Below are 21,455 nucleotides of genomic sequence, written 5' to 3'. Positions count from 1 at the left end.
TGAGAGAGCAGTGTGATATTTATGTGAGTTTTATATCCCCGCTGTTCTCACTGTAAACAAAGAACTCGTAGACGGCTCCATCTCCAGAGCAGGGAGCGGGTTAGGGGGATGTAGTGGGGGGGGAGACTGTTACTCTAGAGAAAAAAACCGCGGGGAATGATAAAGGTTGTAAATATTTGCCGTTGCCGGGGCCTGGCTCTTGTACAGAATTAACTGGCCCTCTGCTGGGGTGCTGGAGAAAAGAGAGAGGGGGTTGGTGGAGGCGGGCTAGTGAGGTGGGGTCCAGTAGGGAAGAGAGAGCACTAGCAGACCAGCTGGGGGATGAGGGAGGAGGGGGGGCTCAGCAAATAACACAGCGCTTATAATCCCATGGAAGAGTGCCAGAATGTTTTTATGCTTGCTTTAACGCAGATTATATTACACTCTAATTAAACATTCTATTCACATGGGAGGGAACCCTGTGGACACAATTCTTTTCCAAAAAGGCCTGTTTGAGTTTTGAACTTGGGGCCGGCCCTGAAATGAACGCCCCAGACAGTCTCCAGCCGTCTGAAAGAGTAGTTCCCACTAGCTTCCTTTATTTCTTTCTCTATATATATAGTCTCTCTGCCTCGCTCTCTATACTCGCACATTCACACCATTGTAACAGGTCACTCCGCAGCTCTCAGTCTTTTCACGCCCAAGTCCTCCTAAATTCCATTTATGAGCGCCATTAAAATCATTGTTTAAAATCATGTAGGAAATCCATCGTCGGTGACTGAGGATCTATTGTTGCCCGTGCCCCCCAGAGTTTTAGTAATAACTGTGACAACACAACGACTGAAAGTACAGAAATCCTTTTTTCAAGCAGAGCATTAAGTGTAAGAGTGAGCGGTCCAGTCACCTTTTGTTGTTGATTTTAGGTCTGTGAGATCAAACAGAGCAGTTAAGATGAGTTAACTGCCCCAGAAATGGGGCTATGACATTGAAAAGTGTAGTTTCTTACATGCTTGTATTGGTTTATTGAGATCTGCCCAACTGCACATTTACAAGCGAACAAGAGCTTGTAAACATAAGTCACTGGACACAGTTTGCCTGTCCCCACATAGGGTTAGAGGTGCTTGTGCTGAAATGTGTTTTCTTGTTGCCTGTACCCCACCTGCAGCCTAACAGTAGTGGTCAGGTGGTAGGAAAGGTCCCAGGCCACTTCACCCCAGTTCTGGCTCCCTCCCCACACCACGGCGCTGTGCGACCCGTCTCGCTCTCCATGCCCGACACCAAGCCCATCACCACATCCACAGAAGGTGAGTCCGTACCAACTGGTAATGGTAACCACTACCAGTCACCTACTGCACACCATCCAATAAACACCAAGCATCCTGCAGTTCTACATCCTATAACAATTGCTTCAAAAGACCCAATGTTTAGTTTTTTACATGATGTGTTGGCTTTATGCATTTTTGTGTGTGTGTGTCTGTGGGAGCGGGCCCAAACTTGAACCTTGTGGGACCCCACATGCACTTTTTACTATTGGTTGTTTGTAATGTCGACAAATGACTGACTGTAAGTCACTCTGGATCAGAACAACAGCTACATGTAAATTCCTGAAATGCTAATTGTAATGTAAGCATGTATTTGTGTTTTTGTGATGGCATGTTACCCAGGCTACTCAGCCCCTGGCACCCCGACGGCTAACCGTTTTGTAGGCCTGAGCCCTAGAGATCCCACCTTCCTCCACCAGCAACAGGTGAGATCTCCCCCCTTCAGCACTCAGCTCACCTGCTCCTCTTATCCTTTCATTTTCTGTCCCCCATCTCTCTCTGCAAAAGCCTGTCGCACTCTGAATTTGATTTGTAGGAAACATTAAACTGTCTTGTTATATCAGAGCGCTTCTAGATCAGATCAGAGCACTCATAGGCTGAGGTCAAGCATAGCATAAAAAATTTGCCACATATAATTTTTCAGACCTCAAAAGGATTGTGGCTTAACATGGCTAAAGATAGCAGGTCATAGTGATAATATATTTTTTTTGTTTTAAATACTACAATGCTGTTCTTTTTCTACTGCTATGTTAATTTTAGTCAAAAGTTTATGTGTTATTATCACTTCCAATTGAGTTTTATTTTCAAGGAGCCTTGAAAGATCTTTAAATGACCCACAATTTAATATCCTCAGTATGTCCATTAGCTGAATTTGAGTAGATTATATCCATTTTATATAGCAAAAATGATTTGAAAAATGCACCTTGTAAGCAGTGTAGAATTAACCTCATGTCAGTAATCCATGCAGATGAAAAATGATGTATCTCAAAACAACAGTGCTACTACATTTTCTCTTGAATTTTTAGTAATGATGAATATCTAAGATATAATTTTGAGTGTGTGTGTTTGAGTTTAAATCCTACAGTCTAGAGTAGAAAAGGGCATCTATTTCCTAAGGTCACTTTAAAGAAAGAAATAACAGTGTCAGGAAATTCACTGTCATTGTGTGACCACTACTAAGATGGATGTGACATGTGGGTGTCTTTGCGAGTGTAATGGGCTCAACTCTATTTCCTTCACACATTACTTTAGAAACTCTCACACACACATACCACATGTGATCAGTACACTCCCTCCTTTACGGTACACAAGCTGAAAATTTAGCGTTGGCGTCACGCAGTTGCCCCACCAGCAGTACTAGGACAGATGTGGTGACCCTGTGTGGGTCTGTGTGTGCGTGTGTGGGTGTGTTTATGTGTGTGTCTGTGAGGTTAGGAGTGTTGCGGTATTGTCGGACGGGAGAAAGTGCTCTCCCCCACCCCATCTTATTGAAAGCGCTGGTCTCAGGCCAAGGCTTTTCCAACCACAACTAATTGAATGCATCTGCACGCGGCTAAGTAATGATCGCTAGGTTTCTCATCAGCTTGCTTTTTTTTTAATGTTTAGAAAAAACTCCTCCTCTTTCCTCCTCCTCCTCTTTCAGTCTTTCTTTTTCTCTCTCTGCCTTTCGTGCTCCCCATTTTTCCCTAAAATCCGAGAAGGCAAAAAAAAAATCGCTGAATGTTTGTCAGCAGTCGTGGGATGCTTTTATTCCACCAGGGAAGAGGAGCAGGAGGAGAGGGAGGATTCGCTTGGCTGATGTCGCGCAGTTTGTCTTCCACATTTTCTTGTAGCCCTGTTACTTATTTCAGTGGAGGACAAAGTGACTACACAAGACAGCAGCAGTCTGAGCGTAGCTGCATGAGCTGTTGTATGTTGTCCAAAGCTTTCCCCCCAGAGGCTATCAAGCCTTTTTGTTTTAGATTTTGAAGTGTAAATCAGCCAGATACATATACATCCTCCTAAGAAATACAGTGTGATAATATAATAAAAAATATATTGTTATTTTTATTTGATAATTTGAAACTATCCAATGATTCTAAAACATATTTTTGTGATCCTGTTGTACTGACAAGACAAATAATAAAGTATTTTAGGCCTAGCAAAGTCAAACACATCAGCTCATATATGTTTGGACTTACTCAGTTTGGAAAGAGTAGTATCAAAAAGACGGTGGCTTAAAATGTGAAAGAAGAATGAAAGATTTGTAAGCACAACAGTGACACCTTTCTAGAAGGTTATTACATGCTATATCCGGATGAATAAATGCTCTTGTCGGCTTAGGGAGCTCTAAACAGTCTTCACACTGATTCATCATGCTTCTGCTTGTCACAGTTGTTTTTGTTTTCTCTGGTATGATTTAACAGCCCGGGATCTGGTCTCGCAGAGCGGGCCGACACCGAGCCAAGTCCTTCAGGACTAAACACTTTAACCGAATGCTCTGTCATTGTCCTCATCTGGTGATGGGATGTTTATTGTGTGGGATCCATGAGGCTTACTGACTCTTTTAGTTGTTTAGCTGCAACCGTTTGTCGCTAGGCATGGTAGGAAAGGACAACAAATCGCACACATATGCATAAAGAGTTAAGGGTTTTAAACATGGTCAGCGTTGGGGCTGGACCTTGGAGGGGCACTGTTCTTTGTCTGCCTGTCTGTTTGATGGATAGAGGCCATGACTTGCACTGCGTCTACCTCTGCTGCTGTCAGAGCTACCTTTGATTTTTTTTAAACAGAATAGTCAGAAGGCAATTACATTTTTGGAATACTAGAATCATTGTTTTAATAATATAGCATAGATCTCCTGATCCTTGACCAAACTGCTACCATAGTGTTAATTCCAAACAATGAGTGATGATTATATTATTATTATGAAATAACTTAATAGTCATCTGATAACTTGGTACTAAGGCTACTTTTCAGAGCAGTGCCTATTTTAAAATGTGGCACCACTAAAATAGAAGTCCCTGGATACACACACACACACACACACACACACGCAGTAGGCTTCAAAAATGAAAAAAAAAACAAAAAAAAAAAACAAAACAACACCACCACACGCTCCCACACCTGCTCTACGATTCCCAGGCACTGAATGTGTGAAAACCCTCCATTCATCTCTCGCCTTGGTTAACCCCTCGAGGGAATGCCACCATCTAGCATTCCGCAGGGAAAGATCCGTGATCAGATGTCATTTGGTATTATCTAAGGAAGGATCCTAATCCACAATCTGCCCGCATCTGTATGCTAACGTTCCCCGGCTCCGTCCCCCTTTTCCCCGCTGCCTGTGCCACTCTGATGTGCCGGTGCCAGCGGACAGATGGCAAGCCCCTCGAGGAGCGGTGGCACCGAGCGTCTGGCCCATCCCGCACATTCTCTCCAAGCTTTTGTCAGGCTGCAGAGCGCGGGAGCGGCGTGAGGGGTTTATTCTCCCAACCTTCGATAAATACAGAGAAAAACACACTGGATGGAACAAGATACATTGTTTCCTATTCAGTTTTATTAAGCAGCTTTTGATCACGTAAAATTAATATATTAAATTGTAATAAAATGGAGTGTCATTACGTCATGGAAAGGCTTTTGAGATTAACTCCTAAAATTCTCTGTTTCTTGCCACCACTTTACATTTGTTCCAGGAAAAAAAATCAAGGCACATAAAAAAAAAGACATCTCTGCATTTAAGTATGGCTTAAGTAGGAAACCATCATCGTCTCCTGATGTGTTCGTCCAGGTGCTTGGAGGAGAAAGACGACATTTCTCGACCACCGCAAATGGCTTTGAATATTCAGCGTATGCGTATATCTGATTAAATCCCTCTTAAGAGCCTCTGCAAAACGTCTGCCACTGCACGCAGAGTGCTAACAGTGCAGTTTTATCCCGATGCATTACTAAATGAATGTGTTGACCACAGGGCAAGGTTAGGTTGGTATTGGCAGAGATAGCTCTCAGCTGGATTGCCGACACGTGCACTCGCATAATGCATGCAAAGGAAACACAGTTTGTGTGTGGCTTTTTTTGTTGCAGTAATTTGTAATCTGTATGTAAGGTTGGCATGTCTTGACGGGGGGGGGCGTGCTGTTTAACTTCATTGTAATTTTTAATCAATAAAAACAGTTAGCTAATGAAAAAAAAAGTCTGCATGCTTGATTCTTAAAGTGCACTCAGAGTGAAGCATTGATTATCGACAGGATGCATGCATCCAGTGGATTGCATGGCTTCATTGGCTAACCATCTTAAAAAGCAGTAACCACTCACAGATGAACTACCAATATGATGCCACTCACATTTGTAACTAACTAACTTTTTACTTCCAGGTTAGCTGTTACCACTAACTGTGATTGCATGCTTTTTCTTTGTGTCTGTTTTATCCGTAGCTTCGATTTTACTGTTTTTTACCCCAACAAATAATGAATATACTGATTCCATTCACTATTTTAATCATTGTCATTAACAGTTAGGACTCATTTTGGAGTCTTTTTTTTTTTATTTCTGCTGCTCCTGCTGTAGGCTCTTCTGCATGCATTTGTGTATATAGTGTTGAGTTGTAGTGTAATCTGAAGTGGAAGTTGTCTTGGCCCAGTGATCTGACTGCTAGGTTTCAATTGACAGCTGAGGAAGTGTGACTGGAGCGTGACTCAAAACGGCAGGCATTATGGCCCCAGTGCCACTGACGACACTTTGGGGATTACTTGGCAAAGGTAACCTTTTCATTCTTTCATGCCGTCTCTCTGTATCTCTCACACCACACAAACACAAATTTAAGATTAATAACACCATATAATAAATCATTGTCTTGATTTTCTTACTCCTTACGTTTTAGAAATTCACATATAAATTCACATATAAATCAAATTTTTCTGGACTGTGGCTGTAAGTGTTAATACTGAAGTGGTATACTCTGCCACAGAGGTTAACCTTTTGGACTTTAAGATGAGGTCATGCATTTCTTTGATAAAAGTAAAAGACATTTCCTTGTGTCTCTCTCTCTCGTGTTGTCCCCCCCCCTTCTGTTCTATTTTTCACTCTTACATTATTTTCCACCTTTCCCAGTTATTTATAGTGTAGGATTGGTTTCTATCCTGTCACAGAATTTTTCAGCTGTTTAAGATTTTTTGTGTGAATTGCATTTTTTTTTTTTAAATGCACCATAACATAAACTAACCTTTGGAAAGTAGAAACTTAATATTTCTTGTCATATCTGGTAAAAGCAACAAGTATTAGAACTTTATTTCTGTCAAATTTGTCATGATTATATTTCATTGCTGAAAGATGACAAATATTGCACAATGATTCAGGTTTTGAAACATAGCTTTCCTTCTGGATTCACACCCAACAAAAACAAAATGTTCCCATTTCATAACACAAACTTTGATGAAGCTAATTAGAACAAATTAAGTCAAACCATGTAGAATAAAGGAAGTCATTTCAGGTCAGCTTTTTGGCCATGTGAGGATGTTTTACTTTCCACATATTAACAAGCTTAGCTTTGTTTGACTTTATGCTGAAGTCATGCTTTACTCTCTTTAACTTAAAGCTACAGAAAGTCCCCCCCTCCCCTCCCCTCCCCCTCCCCCTTCACCTCCTCGCTGCCTCCATACTGTATGTCTCCCTCTCTGGGGGGAAAACCTGAACCATTTCACCATGGCAGAGCGAGCGAGCTGAGCTAAGCCTTTTCCTGTTACGTCTCCTTTTCCCCTTTTCCCTGGAAGTGTAGATCTGTGTGTGTGTGTGTGTGTGTGTGTGTGTGTGTGTGTGTGTGTGTGTGTGTGTGTGCGTGCAGCTCATTTTGTGCCTGCTGAAGTTACAAACTTTTTTACAAACACACATGCACACAGCAGAACCCCTTTCAATAGGCCTCCTAATAGGCCAGTGGAGGTAGCAGAGAAAAATGTCCCCTGCAGCAGCTCGAGGTCTCTTATTTAACTCACACACCAGCTAACTCCAACTCTTTTCTCCATGTGAGCGTACAGTAATGAGCACAGATAAAATAGATCCCAACTGAATTTTGGTAATTTTGTTACAAAGACGGGATAGTAATTCTATTCTACTTTTTCCTCTTTGATGGATTATTCGCACAAAACCGTTCAACATATAGATGGAATCAGTCGGATTTCTCTTTTATCTTGCTTGCCCTTTAAACGGAGCGCTCCGCAATGCCTCTTCAGTACTAGCCCCCAAATTAAAACGCTGCCAGACTCGCATGTTGCCATTGTGCAGGAAATGGGTCAGCAATCCATTAAGATGCCATTAGATAATCTAATTTAGGGAGCTAATCCTTAAACGAAGCACGCTGTATGCCCGGGCTGTGCTTGCAGGGAGTAGAATTAGTGAGGTTTGGGAGCTTGGACAGGGCAAGGGAAGGCCATCTTGAAGGTTACCAAAGGAAATACAGCAATGGAGGTCAGTTTTTTTTTGTCTGGAGCTGCAGAAACATAAAGCAACAACTTGCATGGAGACGAAATAGAGGCATTTTAAAGCTCTTGCCATCTTGGCAGGTCCATATTGCAGCGAAAGGGGAACTGCTATAACAACAATACCTAGAATTCCTGCAATGTGGCATCAAAAATCCAGTGTGGCCTGTATGTGACTGCATCATACCAAATGATTTAAGGTACAAGAAGCAAAATATCTATCACTGGAGGGACTCTCTTTGCTTTTTAGGACGCAGTTCGTATTCAAAGTTCAGTCATACTAATAAGGCAAATTTGCAAGTCTCAATTAGCAGTGATGGGAGGATTTCAGCCCCCGACTTGGATTCAGCCTGATAGTAGAGGAGTTCTTTACATCAGAATCCTGCCCGGTGCAGCTTTAGTTTATGGGGTGCAGATACGGACTGACAGCCATCGATTTTAACAAGATTACAACCGATCTGCCGGTTTAGTGCGCACAATGGCCCGTGAGTCTGCTTTTGTAGCTGTGTGGTCCCCCTAATGTAAGCCATTACCTGAGAGGCTTCTCATAAGGAAAGAGAAACACAGAGAGGTGGAAGGAGGGAAGGGAGGAAGAAAGAAAGAAAGTGAACGGGAAAAAGAGAACGCTGCAGCCCTTGGCCACTCTGTGCGCTCTTTGTTCAGCAAGGTAGGAAAAACTTAATCCCTCTTTCCTGTCCGATGATTTTTGGCAGGGTGAAAGAGAGAAGGAGGGAGGGGAGAAAGCAGGAGAGAGAGGATAGCATGAGGACGGTTGGACAGGGGGGGAAAAACTGCTAGAGAGGATTAGCCTTTAGGTTGTTTTTAACTCTTTGCGCACTCAAACACAATCTAAAACTTGAGTGATGTTTGTTCTTATTTTGAATACATCTCAGTCTTTCTTTCTTTCACTCTTTATTAAAGAGTCTGACTCTTTTAGGCCATGAGTTGAATTGAATTTGCACTTCCATTGTTTTAAGTAAAAGAGCAGTGACTAGTGATTTGTATAAAATGCAGACTGGTTGATGAGTAGCTTTCATGAACACAGACAGTGTTGTCTAGTCGTGAAGCTCCACAAAGACTCAAGTCTGTCCTCTGCAAACCAGCATCTTCAGACTTAAGCCTTGTCTGTTTTTTGTTTCTTTTGAAAACAACTCTCCTCCTTGTCATCCATCTTCTCTCTTCTCGCTAAACACTTTTTTTTGTCTACTATTTTCCACACTTTCTTTGCCTCACAGTCGTCCTTCTTTCCACTTCTTCTTCACCTGCCTTGATTTGTCCAGGTTTTATCCACTGCCGTGCCGCACTTTAGCACGTCGTAAAAAGTTTGTTATTGGTGATTCGGATAGAAAATGTGCGACACAGGTATTCTCAGACATAGCGGGGGTGATGTGAGAGGTGTGAGGGTGTTAGATGAGTGCACACTGGGGGCCTGTGGGGGAGACGGTGGCGGGGGGGCGCTAATTATCTGACATCTACGTAGCACAGCACCCCACGGGAACAACATGCTGTTTGTTCCTGCTCGCGTTTTCAGTTAGCACCGTTGCTCCCCAGGAACAATCACTGTGTTGTTTTGCCATTAGCGTGAGATGAATAGGGATGGGACAGCTTTGTGTAGGGACCCCCCCACACTTTTTACCCACAACCCCCCGCCCTCCTCCACCTCCACCACCAATCACACTCTCCCCCTCATGCTTTTCTATACTGTGTCAATGCAAAGAAGAGGGCCTACGTTACGGCCCTTTCACATGTCCTTCACTGGGAATCAAGTAGAATCACCCCAGCTTAGAGAAATGAGCTACTGTTGCCATTTTTCTTTTTGTTTACTCCTCTATGTCTGAACAAAACAAAAATAAGACCTTGAATCTTGATGACTGTTAGCAGAGTGGTGATGCTGGTCATTAGCAAAGCAGTGTTCAGGATAATTGAAAGAAAGAATCTGATTTTGACTGCATGCTGCACAAACAAGTTAATGGCATGTGTCTAATCTTTCCGTCTCTCTCTGTGTGTCTTTTTTTTTCTCTCCACAGTCCTGGTACCTGGGCGAGCTTAGTTCCATTCCAAGTGTCGAACGGGACTCCGATTCTGCCAACAAATGTCCACCAGAACTACAGCATAAACATCATTGGTGAGCCCCTGGTCCCTGCTGAGACAGGGAACTGAATACACAGAGGCCGGATGACCCCCAGGGTGGATGGGTGTTGGTGGTGCAGAGCTAGCACTACAGGTGTCCGCAGCCATGGATGAAACCAGCAAAGCAGCATGAGCTGCACAATCGTCCCCTCCCCCCGACCACCCCCCCACCCCCCATCCCCAATGTCCCTCCCCACTCCCTTCCCTCCCCGTGAAGGACACTGGCCGTGAAGTGAAGACGAGGGTTGGTTCAGAGGAAAGAAAAGAGAAAAAGCTTCATGTCTGCTGTCTCCTCGCCCGAGCCCAGCCCACGCATCCACCAGTCAGTTGTTGTGTTTGCAGAACTTTTCAATCCATTCAAATACTGTGATGTATAGATGCCTTAATGTTTTATTGCATGACACTCTAGTCTCTTAGCGGCAATTCCTACTATTTTTCCATGTTGGGGGAAGATGTAAAATCTTGATTTACACACACACACACACAAGTGAAGAGGTCTGCGTATCGACAACCTCTGCCTGGTGGATGGCTCCGAGACGCTCCGACTTTTGAAAAGAGGCTTTCCCACGTCAAACGATTCACTGTGTACACCATAGGAACAAAAAATTGTGAATTCAGAGTGTTTCTTCTTCCGTTTGATTTCAGTTTACTGTGATACGACTCTTTGTTCAGAAAATGTGTTGACTTTTACTTCTTTACTGCTACTTACTTCATAAATTAACGTAAACACTTACGGTTAGAGTTTAGAACTCTCCATGCGGTTTTCGAAAAACACTAAATGTCAGGCTTGAGATTGGACCCCTCATTAAAGAATTTGCAACTCCTTTACAAAAGGATTTAAAAAGACAGAGAATAAGAAAATCTCAATAGAGGCAAGTGCAATTGAATTTTTGAAGGGAAGCTATCAGTCTGTCAGCCCTAAGACTCTAAAGGAAGGGGGATAAATATTAAATGGTTTTATGGGTAAAATGTTTAAAGAAACATTTGAATTTGATTTCAGTCACATATCCGTCTCCTCACATGAGAAAAACATCAAGCGTGAAAGGCAGTTGAAGGCAAGCACTAAGCTACCTGTGCAGCGCTGAGCAAAACCAGCACTTCTTTTGAGCCCTTCCCATCATTATGGGGAGTTTTTAATTTATTTTGGGGGGAAAATAACCGAACATAAGCAAAGAAATGAGACACACATAGTGTGTAAAAATGGCATTTCTTTTTCTTTCTTTCTTTTTTAAATGTTCACGATAAATTCAAGAGGATATGCATTTGGCCATCAGCTTCTAAAGCTTATGTTTACAAAAAAATATATGGGATGCAAAGTGTTAATTCATGGAAATGTACAATTCATGCAAATGTACAGTAGGCTTATGTGTAAAGCTAGTTTGTGCAAGGTTAACTCTACAGTGGAAGAGGTTGAAAACTGAAATTATGAATCCAGGTGGTGGCAAATCCCTGAAATCTAGAATTGTGCACGGCATGTTCACAGCCATTGCCTCTCCAGTCCAGACATATTTATACAAGGAAAATCTCCAGTACTCTTAATTTGCACGATGACATATAGTCCACATTACGTGCCTTGCCTTTGAATATAGAGACATCACTACACTTGTTTTTGCTGCATTTATCATTATAGAAAAAAAATAACATTTTTATGATAAGAATTGTTTTGTACTCTGAATGAAATTATTGATTTTTAACTTCATGTACTACTCTATCTCACACAGTTACATTGCATATCAAGGCTGTGTATAGTTGCCGTTTTAAAGTTTGTAATCAACCAGCATTTTTTTTCCCAGTATTTTGGTGGTTTTTCTAATAACCTTTCATCTTTTGTTTTCCTTATTTTTCAATGCTCCTTTTGTTCATCTTCCTGTCACTATTGTGGAGGGTGGAATTCAGAATTATGAAAATTATGCAATACCAAGTTTTGCCTATGTAGGTAGTGCTTATAGATGCGTCAATTATTAGAGGCTAGTTTGGAGATAGACAATATTGTAATGCATTTATTTTGTTGATATCGTTGTTTGTCGTTGTTGTTGTTGATGATGTTGTTGTTGTTGTGGGTGTTTTCCTTTTTTATTGACCAAAGTGGGGACTGCTTTCTATGCAGTGTATGACACGGTCTTTTTTTTTTTCTTCTTTCTTTTTAGCATATAGGCCTACCGAATGACGGTGAGACGTGTTCCAGTGTATTTTGAATTCGGGAGTTTTAGGGGGAGGGGCGGTATTTAAGTACTTATAAAAAAAATGCACCCTTGGTCTTTCTACGGCTGCAAAGTCACTGATTGGTCTACTGTGACTCTTACTTTCAACTTTCCACCTGGGGTGCTAGCATGTAACCTTGAAGGAGCTCATTTTTCACAGGAGAGACGGCTTGACTTGAGTATGACAATCATTTTAAGAAATCGTTTTGCGTAGAACCCCATTCTGTCATAGATCCCCTAAAGCTGCAACTGAGGACGGATGCTGTTGCGCGCTTTTATCGAACACTACGCCGTACTATTCTAGACGTCATCGAATGCAATTCCCAAGTAGATGCCTTAAACACATCAGTGAAGTGGCCTGTGACCTGCGCAACAATCACACACCGACTAATGCTCGTGAGACCTGTCCAAATCAGTTGCAGACAGGCTCAAGCAAGCCTTTAGAAAATATTTTATAAGTAGTAGATTTGTATAAATGTATATACGATATGCACATATGTCAATTCCTGAGATACTTCCCCAGCAGAGCCCCGTAGAGTTATGTTGAAGTAAATATTGGACCACAGAAGCACGGTGTTTTCTAACTTCCTGTCTGGTGGCCCAGTAGAGGCTTAAATAGAATCCACTAGAAGAAAAATATAGCACTTAAATAGCACATAGGCAATCGTCTTCTTCCCCGTACAGAGTTTTGATCCTAGTCTTAAACTAAATCTCTCAGGCGTATTATAGGGCATTATTTATATCAATCATTATCTTACCATTTCTAATGTTAAAAAATAAAAGACTTTTCTCACAGAGAGAGCAGCGCCTCCATTGCTGCTATGACACCTTTTGCACTCTTTCCCTACAATCGTGAAAGAAAGAAATTTCCCTCGGAGAGACGGTACTACCGGCAGCTCTCCACCGTAAGCAGAGGGCTAAGAAGCAGAAAACGTTTTTCAAAAAAATAATCCTCAAGTCAAGCTCAATCTCTCCATCTTCATCCAGATTTCTTATGCAGAAAATTTTTTTAAAAGTCACCCCGTTCTATGTGCACTGTTCTGTCTTTTTTAGTTGTTGTTTTATTCTTTTCTTCTTCTTTTAAAAGAAAAACTATAAGTGCTTTGCAGCCTTTGGCCATTGGAAACCCCACTGAAGTGCATTGTCCCCAAGTGTGTTTGTGAGTGTGTGTGTGTGTGTGTGTGTGTGTGTGTGTGTGTGTGTGTGAGATAAAAATGTGTCAGGGTCACTGTGCTGTTAGTGTTTATTTGAATAGGAGACTGTACATAAAGGTAAATATCCTGATTGCGTCGAGAGCAGTAGTCTGTGGGGTTGAACTCTGCTTTGGCAGCTTTGGGCGTTCGTGTGCGTGCATGTGTGTGTGTGTGACTTTGTGAGTTGGGTGTGTGATCGAGTGCCTCTGACACTACACAGTGAGAGAAGATGAGGGTCTTTCTTTTGAAAAAAGCCTGTCGTAGGACAGGAGTTTGTACACTGTAAACTTTCTCGAGAGTTCTTCTCTTAAGCCCTTATTGGTAACTCTTCAATTCTGGGGGGAAATGAGTCAATTCCATTTTAGGAAAAAAAAAATTCAATTTGGGTTTTTGTTTATTTGTTTCGGAGGCTGGATTTGAGTTAGAACTCTCCAGGTTTCCCTGATTAGTAGAATCTAAAGTGTTTTCATCAGTTGTTGTATTCCTGTATGTAAAGTCAAAAAAAGGGGGGAGAAATATTCTATACAGATCCATAATTATTAAAACAACAACAACAATGAAGGCTTCTTTATTTTTAATATTATTATTTCTGATCTTGGTTAGTGCTTAGATATTTCCATTTTGGAAACACTTCATGAATATTTGAATTGTTGTTCTTTCAATAGTGTGGCCATAGCGAGTGTGATGTGATTTATCTTTTTTTGGGGTGGTGGTAGGGGAAATGGATGTGAATTCTTGTCCAACAAGATCGTGGTGTGAGTGTGTTTCTTGTAGCAGCTGGGAGGTGATGTCACTTAACCAGTAGAAAAGGCCCCAGATTGCACCTGACCTTAAGCGAGAAGCAGGGTAAAACGTGACAAACGTCCTTGATGAATCTATCAGATAGTTGTTGTTTTTGGTTTTGTTTTTTGGTTTCTTTTCAGAGGAAATGTCGCAAGACAATGTTGAGCCGTCTACTTGGTTCATATGCAGACCACACTAAAACAAATCTCTTTAAAGATCAGTAACAGCATCTAGGCATCACTCATTTTGCACATTCCACATGCTGTCTATGCCTGATGTGATGTAGGAATCCCTTCATTCACACTACAAACAAACATTACATTAATTGCGGGTGCTTCAGAATAGGGTATAGTACCTTCCAGCTGATAACAGGTAGTCTATTTGGGCATATTTCTGTTGCTACACAGGGTGTGAATGTAGCCTGTCAAAAAGCTCTTGAAACTTTATGAAATTTGAATCAGTGTTCCACCCATTAGCAGCTTCAAGAGCCGTATTCAAGACAGATTTTGACTCTCACAACGACATTATTTTAGAAAGTATTATGTCATTGATCACTGCGATCATCGAGAAACAGGACAACTTCATGCAAGGAGGACCTGTGGCATTCATGCAATATGTGTGATTTTCCTTTTTAACTGAAAGTCACGCATTCTGTAGGGACTGAGAGGGCGTATACATGCAGACTTAGAGGAAGCATTAAAACTTCATTTTCATCCTACATGAGCAATACACGACTTCCATACGTTGGCTAGCTGCTAGTCACTTGGCATCAGGTTGTTATAAAACATGAAAAACCAGCATTTTTACAGGATGTAACATTCACCAAAAGAAGACAAAAAGATAGCAATGCAGTGCCTGTTCAAGCTGTCCAAGTGTCTGTTGTATATAATTGTAAAATGTGATAGACTTACTTTCATATGTGACAAGAAAAACACCACCACACCGAACAGAATGTGGCAAACTCATCTGGAAATATGCTCTTTATTACTTCTTTGATGTTTTTGGAGCTTTTTTTTGTGATTTATTCATTTTCAAATTATCAAGCTTGTTCAAAATTTGAGAGGAAATGTTCACTCTTTTTTTTCCTTTTATTTCTTTCTGGGAGGGGGAGTGGAGCGGGGGGGTCAGTGCTACAATAAGCGCAGTGAAAGGATGAAATAATGTCTTTTCCTAAGAATAGTCACCAGTTTTCTCTGCAGGACTGATTTATTTTTGGGTCTTGTGGCACTTTTACTTCCCTCTGCGCACACATTTCTACTTCATGAATCATGGTGGAATTATATATAACAAACAACAACAACAACACCAACAAAACAATATGTAAACAGTCTCCAGTAGTGATTGTAGTTACACTGCAAGTGTGTGCAAAGGTCTATGTATGTATCTGAATGTACGTTTTAGAGGACTTTTTGGAAACCTTTTATGTTTTTTATCTTTTCATTGACAGTTTAGGAGCCACAGGTGTCCATTGTGAACTGTATAGCGAAGGCCTTGATATCCCTTCTTTTATTGATTTTAGAAACGCCGAGCATCAGGCGATGCCTTCAAGCTGGTTACATTTGGTGCAGGGGCTAAAATTGCCACAAGATTAAAATCAGTGTAAATAAAGGCTCAACTTTTTGTGATTGTTACTGTTATATCCAGCCTATACTGCTAGCAGCTGTTTTTACTGCAGTCAATTACTGGAAGTGGATATATTTCCTATGCAAAACTGTTTAAACAATAAAATGAGCTATGCTACAAAAACGACTTTTATGTTATGGCTCTTTCTTGTGTTTATTTTATTTATTGTATTTGATTTTGAATGATTGCAATTTGAGACCTAAATATAAAAATTCCTGTTTGAGGTCTGACGTCAGATTCAGTGTGTGTTTGATGAACAGGTAAACTGCCACATTTCTGTGTTCAAGCCAGTTGGCTGGAAATTGCGGGGAAATACAAAAAGCATTGAATTGTTCTTTGTGATTTAGGGATTGTATGAAAATTGTTAGGGTGGAGAGGGGGTCAGAGAATGGGAAGGGTTTTTGGAATATTTTGGGAAAGCACAATTGTCTTTCAACAATTGCTCATCCCAGTAAAAAGATCACAAAGGTGGCTTTGGGTTTGATATTTAATGCTGTGCTCTTTGGAAGCTGTCTGGAAGAAACGTGTGACTCAGTCATCATGTAATTGATTTGACTACATCAGGCATCATCTGAGCATATTCATATATATTTTTATTAAGTGGAATCCGTGGTACTGTGATGCTCAAGTCCATCAGAAACCACAGAGCTCCCGCCTGTGCTCGTTTAACTCATTCTGTGGCTGTAATAACCGTTTACTTAGCAGCTCTTTATTCAAAAATACTCTGGCTATGAATATTCACTATGTTGTTATGTTTCCCATAGATTTATTATTTTGAGATGTTTTTTTGTAAGCCAAGAGTAACAATCAAAGAAAATATTAATAACGCATGGGAGTGTCTTGCTTTTTTAATTTTCTTTTAGACTCAACCCAGTACTTTTTGAACAGTGCCTTAAACAGATGAGGGGAACTGACTGTCTGTATTACAGTGCAAAATAACTGTAGCTATGTTCAGGATCACCTCACCCAGGAAAGTCTTTAAAACCAGGCTGAAAGAGCAAAACAAGGTTAGTAATTGCTGCAGGGGTGGAATGAGGACAGCGCCAAATCAAAGGAATCACTATTATTTGACGTTAAGTATTAAACTAATTGGATTTTGTTGATTCTCAGAAGTGTGTCTGTGACAGTTTTCCCTGAAAGCAAACATTAGTTTTCATGTCCTGGGGTGATCCCATGACCCCACATACCCGTGCTCCATCGTGGTATTACTCCAGCTAATCTACTGTAATACCCCAATCCCTGAGGAATGGGAGACAGACTAGAGTGTTTGGGCCACAGCAGAATAATTCTGCTGGCACCTCGGAGGGTCATACGAGGTAACATCCATCTGGGTCACTGTGTCAAGTACATGAAGCTCTGATCTAGTAAGCCTTTCTAATGGGATTGAGGACATTGAATGAGGCAAAATTGAGGCTAAAGCACCAATTAAGTCTCATTACAGGCCTGTGTCATGGGCTCAGGGCTCAGCTGGACACTTGATGACAACAACGGGCACCGTCAGAGGTGCCCACAAGACCGGACGCCCTGTCCGCAGCAGGGGCGCCCTCCTAATGGCCTGTTGTGGCACTGCATGCTGCACACCAACCACAGGAAAAGCCCACCTGGCCTTGGGCACAAACCGGAGTTCATTTGGCTATCATTAAAGAGGACCAACAATGTGGCACACTGATATAAAATTACCCGATCTATAATGGTAATCATCATGCCATTTATCAAAATTGGCCAGTTGAGTCAACATCTGGCTTCAATAGGGGGCTCTAGTCGGTGAGGGTCTTGGCAGCGTCCTGTACCCTACATATTTTCCACTCTCTTTTATCAAGGCCTGCTGTCAGTGATTTGACGAAGCTAAATAGATGATGATTTGGCCCTATTATGTTTCGCAGGGCTCAAGCAAAGGGGATTTGTTGATTGCCTTTGTATTTGTCCATTTTTTTTCTTCTTCTTCTAACTTTATGGATCCAGGAGAGGTAACGGCGCCTTGCATTTCTCCGACGTGTGTCTGTCTGTGTACCAAAGGGTGGATAGAGAGGGGAAAAGCACAGCGAGTACTCTCACACAACCCTGTGAGTGCAGAGGCTGGACTGGGCTGTTGGACACAAGCCAATGCCAGCACAAAGAACTCTGTCACATCCCTAAGTTTTATTGGAGGAATATAATATTCATCTTGTGCGCTGTTGGAATCAGGTAATGAATTAATCTGATCCTTTCGTCTTTATTTAGCAGAAAGTCATTAAGGCAGAATTTGTGCCGAGGTTTCATTGGTTTATGACTAAGATAAAGTTTTGCAGTATTTGGTGCAGGCAATATAGAGCTCATGATTTCAATACAAAAAGGAAACAAAACATTAACTTCTTTGAAATTAATCAAATCTGCTCTGGCTCTGTCCGAAGGTAAAAAAAACTGCCAGCCACCTCTAAAGTTCATCAATTAACATGTTATATCTCGTTTGTTTAATCCATTCAAAAGCCAAAGTGTCAAATAGACAGTTGAGTTGTGGAGTGCAGTAGCTAGATGTAGTGAGCTGTATGGTTCCAGTCTTTATGCTAAGCTAAGCTAACCATCTCCTAACTGTAGCTTCATATTTAACTTCATTTAATTTCATTTAACTCTGCAAAAAAGTGAAGACGCATATTTTAAATTATATCTTCAACAGTTATGACAGGTGTGCTTCACTAAAACATATCTGGAGATATCAATGGGCAAGAAATTTCCCAAAAATTTGCTGAAGAACTTTAGCCTTCATGAAGGAACACTCAAGATCTCAGACCACGACTTGCATTTGTTTGCAAAAATGTAGCTGAGTAGCGCTCGGGGAATAAAAGAGGGCTGTCTGAAAGTGCACTAGTCTTAAATAGTACTCTCAGCTCTGTGTATTCCCACACAAATTTGCATAAATCAGTCTAAGTCATGGACTGGGGCTGGAGTGTGTTATTAGTCTATCCTTAGGTGGTAGTACAGACCGATCACACCGAGGGTTGTTTTTATCTCATTGAAAGCCCCCTGGTATTCCACCCAGCGGCTTGAGAATGGGTCTTAAGATCGTGGGATTTGTTCACATATTAAAGCATGTCTGTTTGGATGCACAGAAAAGAAACAGGTGTTCAGTGTTTGTGTGTGTGTGTGTGTGTGTATGAGAGAGAGAGGAAGCGAATTCATGTGTGTGTCTTTGTGTTTGTGATGTTTGTTCGAAAGCATACACGCACATAGGATGACAACACGCTGTTCATGTGTGTGTGTGTGTGTGTACATGTGTGTGTTTGTGTGTGTATGACTTGACAGAGGGGTGGGGGTGCTTTATTGAAAAGTACTCCTCTCCTCCCCTGTTCAACATGCTGGATTAGCACCAGCAGTTTCCCATGGAGCCGTCCCTCCCAGCCCCCTGCCCATTTGCATAAGGCGCAGACAGGCGGAGATGTGACAAACAAACCTGGCACACACAGCGCCGGCTGCCTCCTTTACATGAACTCTTTCCCTCGTTCTCGCCATGACAAGAAAGATAGAGCTCAAGCAAACCCACCTGCACACACTTTTCACCATAAATGACCTGTTTCCTGAGTCCAAACCGTACAGTATAAATAAAATTAAAGGCGGCTCCACACTGAGGTTTGAGGCCTGTTTTCCTGCTGGTGATCATAGTGATTCACAAGTAAAGGAAAGCAAAGGCCTGAAGGAGGTGAGAAGGGCTTTCATTGCTCTGTCATTTGGACAAAACTCCCCTGAATCAAAGTATCCTCCCCCTCGTTTTTCTCTTCCTTCAAGATGGTAATGTTCACCTTAAAACATCTTTACTGTACTGTGGCTACATAACACAGCTCTCTGCACTGCTGTCCGGCCGCCAAGTTCCTATCAAGCCCCTGATTTATAGCTCTTGATGCATTCCTTGGCCCTGGCAAGGAGGCAGTTTAGCTGAAATATGAGAAGAGATGCAGAGAACACGCTCAAAGTGAGTTTCAGTTTAGCCTGCCTGTGCACTGCAAAGCTGGTGCAGCCTTAACATTTTGTCAGTGCAAAACCTGAGAGACAACTTGAGAGATGTTCTTTTTTTTTTTTTCAATCTTCAGATGGCAAAATATTTCAGCAATGTGGCACGGTCTGTCCGCCTCATCAGCATGTCCTGTCGAGTGATAACAACAAGAGGAACTGCAACCCAGCTGTCACGAAGCCCACAAAACCCCTTTTGTTGGTTGTGACATGCAGCTTTCACCTTCCAAAATTACATTGGGATTAAAAATGTTAACTACAACTCCTTGCCGGTTCCTGTCCACTTACATGTAGAAAATTGCACGCAGGTGTATGAAGGAAAAAAGACCAACAACTTTACAGTAGCATTTTGTTGCAAATGGCTTTCTTGCTTGTGCAGTAAAGACCTGTAATCAATCATAAAAGCTTTAAGTAGCTGTTTGTGTTCATTTGGGTCTTAATGCAAAATTGCTGACAAACTGAAATCAGATAAGCAGAAACAGACATTTCTGAAAAAGGACGAAGTCAGTATATACGGCGTTCACTGTGCGCCTGCATTGCTTTGTCTGCTCCCAAGTTACAACAGTGTGATTACATGCTTTATTAAGTGCCGAAGTGCTCTTCCTGAGTAAAAGCAGATGTCACCACAAGGTCTGTCACTGAGTCTGGATCAGGGTGCCTGTGGTCAGTGTCTCACCCCGCCTGTAGCTCCCTGCGGTTTCTCATCAATTCAGCACACAAAATCATCGCCAAACAAAGTGGGTAAAGATACAGACCAACCAAGTTTCTTTTTTTCATAGCTGTATGTTTGATTTCCCTGAACATATACACTATCAGTACACAGTATGCTGGAAATTAAAAGACTTTTTTCAGACAGACAGATGTTCTCTACTGCACAATAATGAGGCCTGGCATGAAACATTTTGCAGTAAAGTGAGTTTATCTGCTGGATGAGGGACCTAGTTGCTGTATCTGTTCATTTACTACCATAACGCGCACATGCCGAGGGCTGCACCAGACCTAGTTCAGCAAGAAGATAATTTTTGTTGTTTTTTAAGCAGTATGTCATAGGGAGTAGGGTAACCATCAATAATAGCCTTGTGTTGGTTCGTGCTTGTTTTCTTGATAATGTGGACATGCGTTAGTTGATTGCCTTGATTTGTAACACCTGTCCTAGTTAGCATAAATGCCAGTCATGTGATTGTTCTTATCCTGAAGAAGGCTCTTTACTGAAACGTCCACATTGTGCATGTGTGACTATCTGTTCTCTTTTTTTAATGTCTGGGATGCCTGGGAGCCAGCACCTCACCGGAATAGGTCAGCGTTTCCCCTCAGTTTTTTATTACATCACTTCATCATATCAGCATATATCACATTAAACCAAATCAAATCACCAGTTTGTCAGTAGTGCCCACCAACACTTTTAGGTTGAAAGGAAACACCTTTTTGATCAACAGAGACATAGAGAGGGCCGGGGCAAGACCTATATGCTAGATGGCACAGACAGTATAGACCTGTCATAAGTGTTTTTGGCTACAATGGTATCATTTATGGTAGTCCTTCTTTGGACAAATAATAGAGGCAACATGTGAGTAAAAAATGATTTGATTTGCTATTTGAAAAGGAACTTTTGCACCCACACATAAATGGCAGGGGCACCCCACCCACCCTAATGCACACCATTGCATTATGTATCAACACACAATATTCTGTCAAAACAGTACATTTCCTTGAGGAATCAACATATTTTAATGTAGTAGTGACATCCAAAAAAACAAAAAAGGGTAATGACACCAAGTTCGGCATTAACCTGTGCCA

At 41.6% G+C, this 21,455-nt stretch overlaps 1 protein-coding gene across 12 annotated transcripts in view; it reads left to right on the top strand.

Annotated features, from left to right (window-relative positions):
* The window catches only part of LOC122869902 (nuclear factor 1 B-type-like), a 66,814-nt gene extending 51,011 nt beyond the window's left edge, over positions 1-15,803 (top strand). For 6 of the 12 annotated variants that reach the window (XM_044183294.1, XM_044183295.1, XM_044183298.1 and 3 more), the window contains 4 exons: positions 1,145-1,283; positions 1,626-1,726; positions 5,946-6,034; positions 9,775-15,803. In XM_044183294.1, the coding sequence (XP_044039229.1) occupies positions 1,145-1,283; positions 1,626-1,726; positions 5,946-6,034; positions 9,775-9,907 (462 nt within the window). In that variant the 3' untranslated portion in view covers positions 9,908-15,803. The remainder of the gene's footprint in view (positions 1-1,144; positions 1,284-1,625; positions 1,727-5,945; positions 6,035-9,774) is intronic. The other 6 variants (XM_044183304.1, XM_044183302.1, XM_044183303.1 and 3 more) reach the window with 3 other exon arrangements.
* The last annotated feature ends 5,652 nt before the right edge of the window (positions 15,804-21,455 follow it).

This window comes from Siniperca chuatsi, linkage group LG22 (assembly GCF_020085105.1).
Source record: "Siniperca chuatsi isolate FFG_IHB_CAS linkage group LG22, ASM2008510v1, whole genome shotgun sequence".
Classification (NCBI taxonomy): domain Eukaryota; kingdom Metazoa; phylum Chordata; class Actinopteri; order Centrarchiformes; family Sinipercidae; genus Siniperca; species Siniperca chuatsi.
Note: the sequence above shows the minus strand (reverse complement) of the source record. Positions and strands in the feature narration are given on the sequence as shown.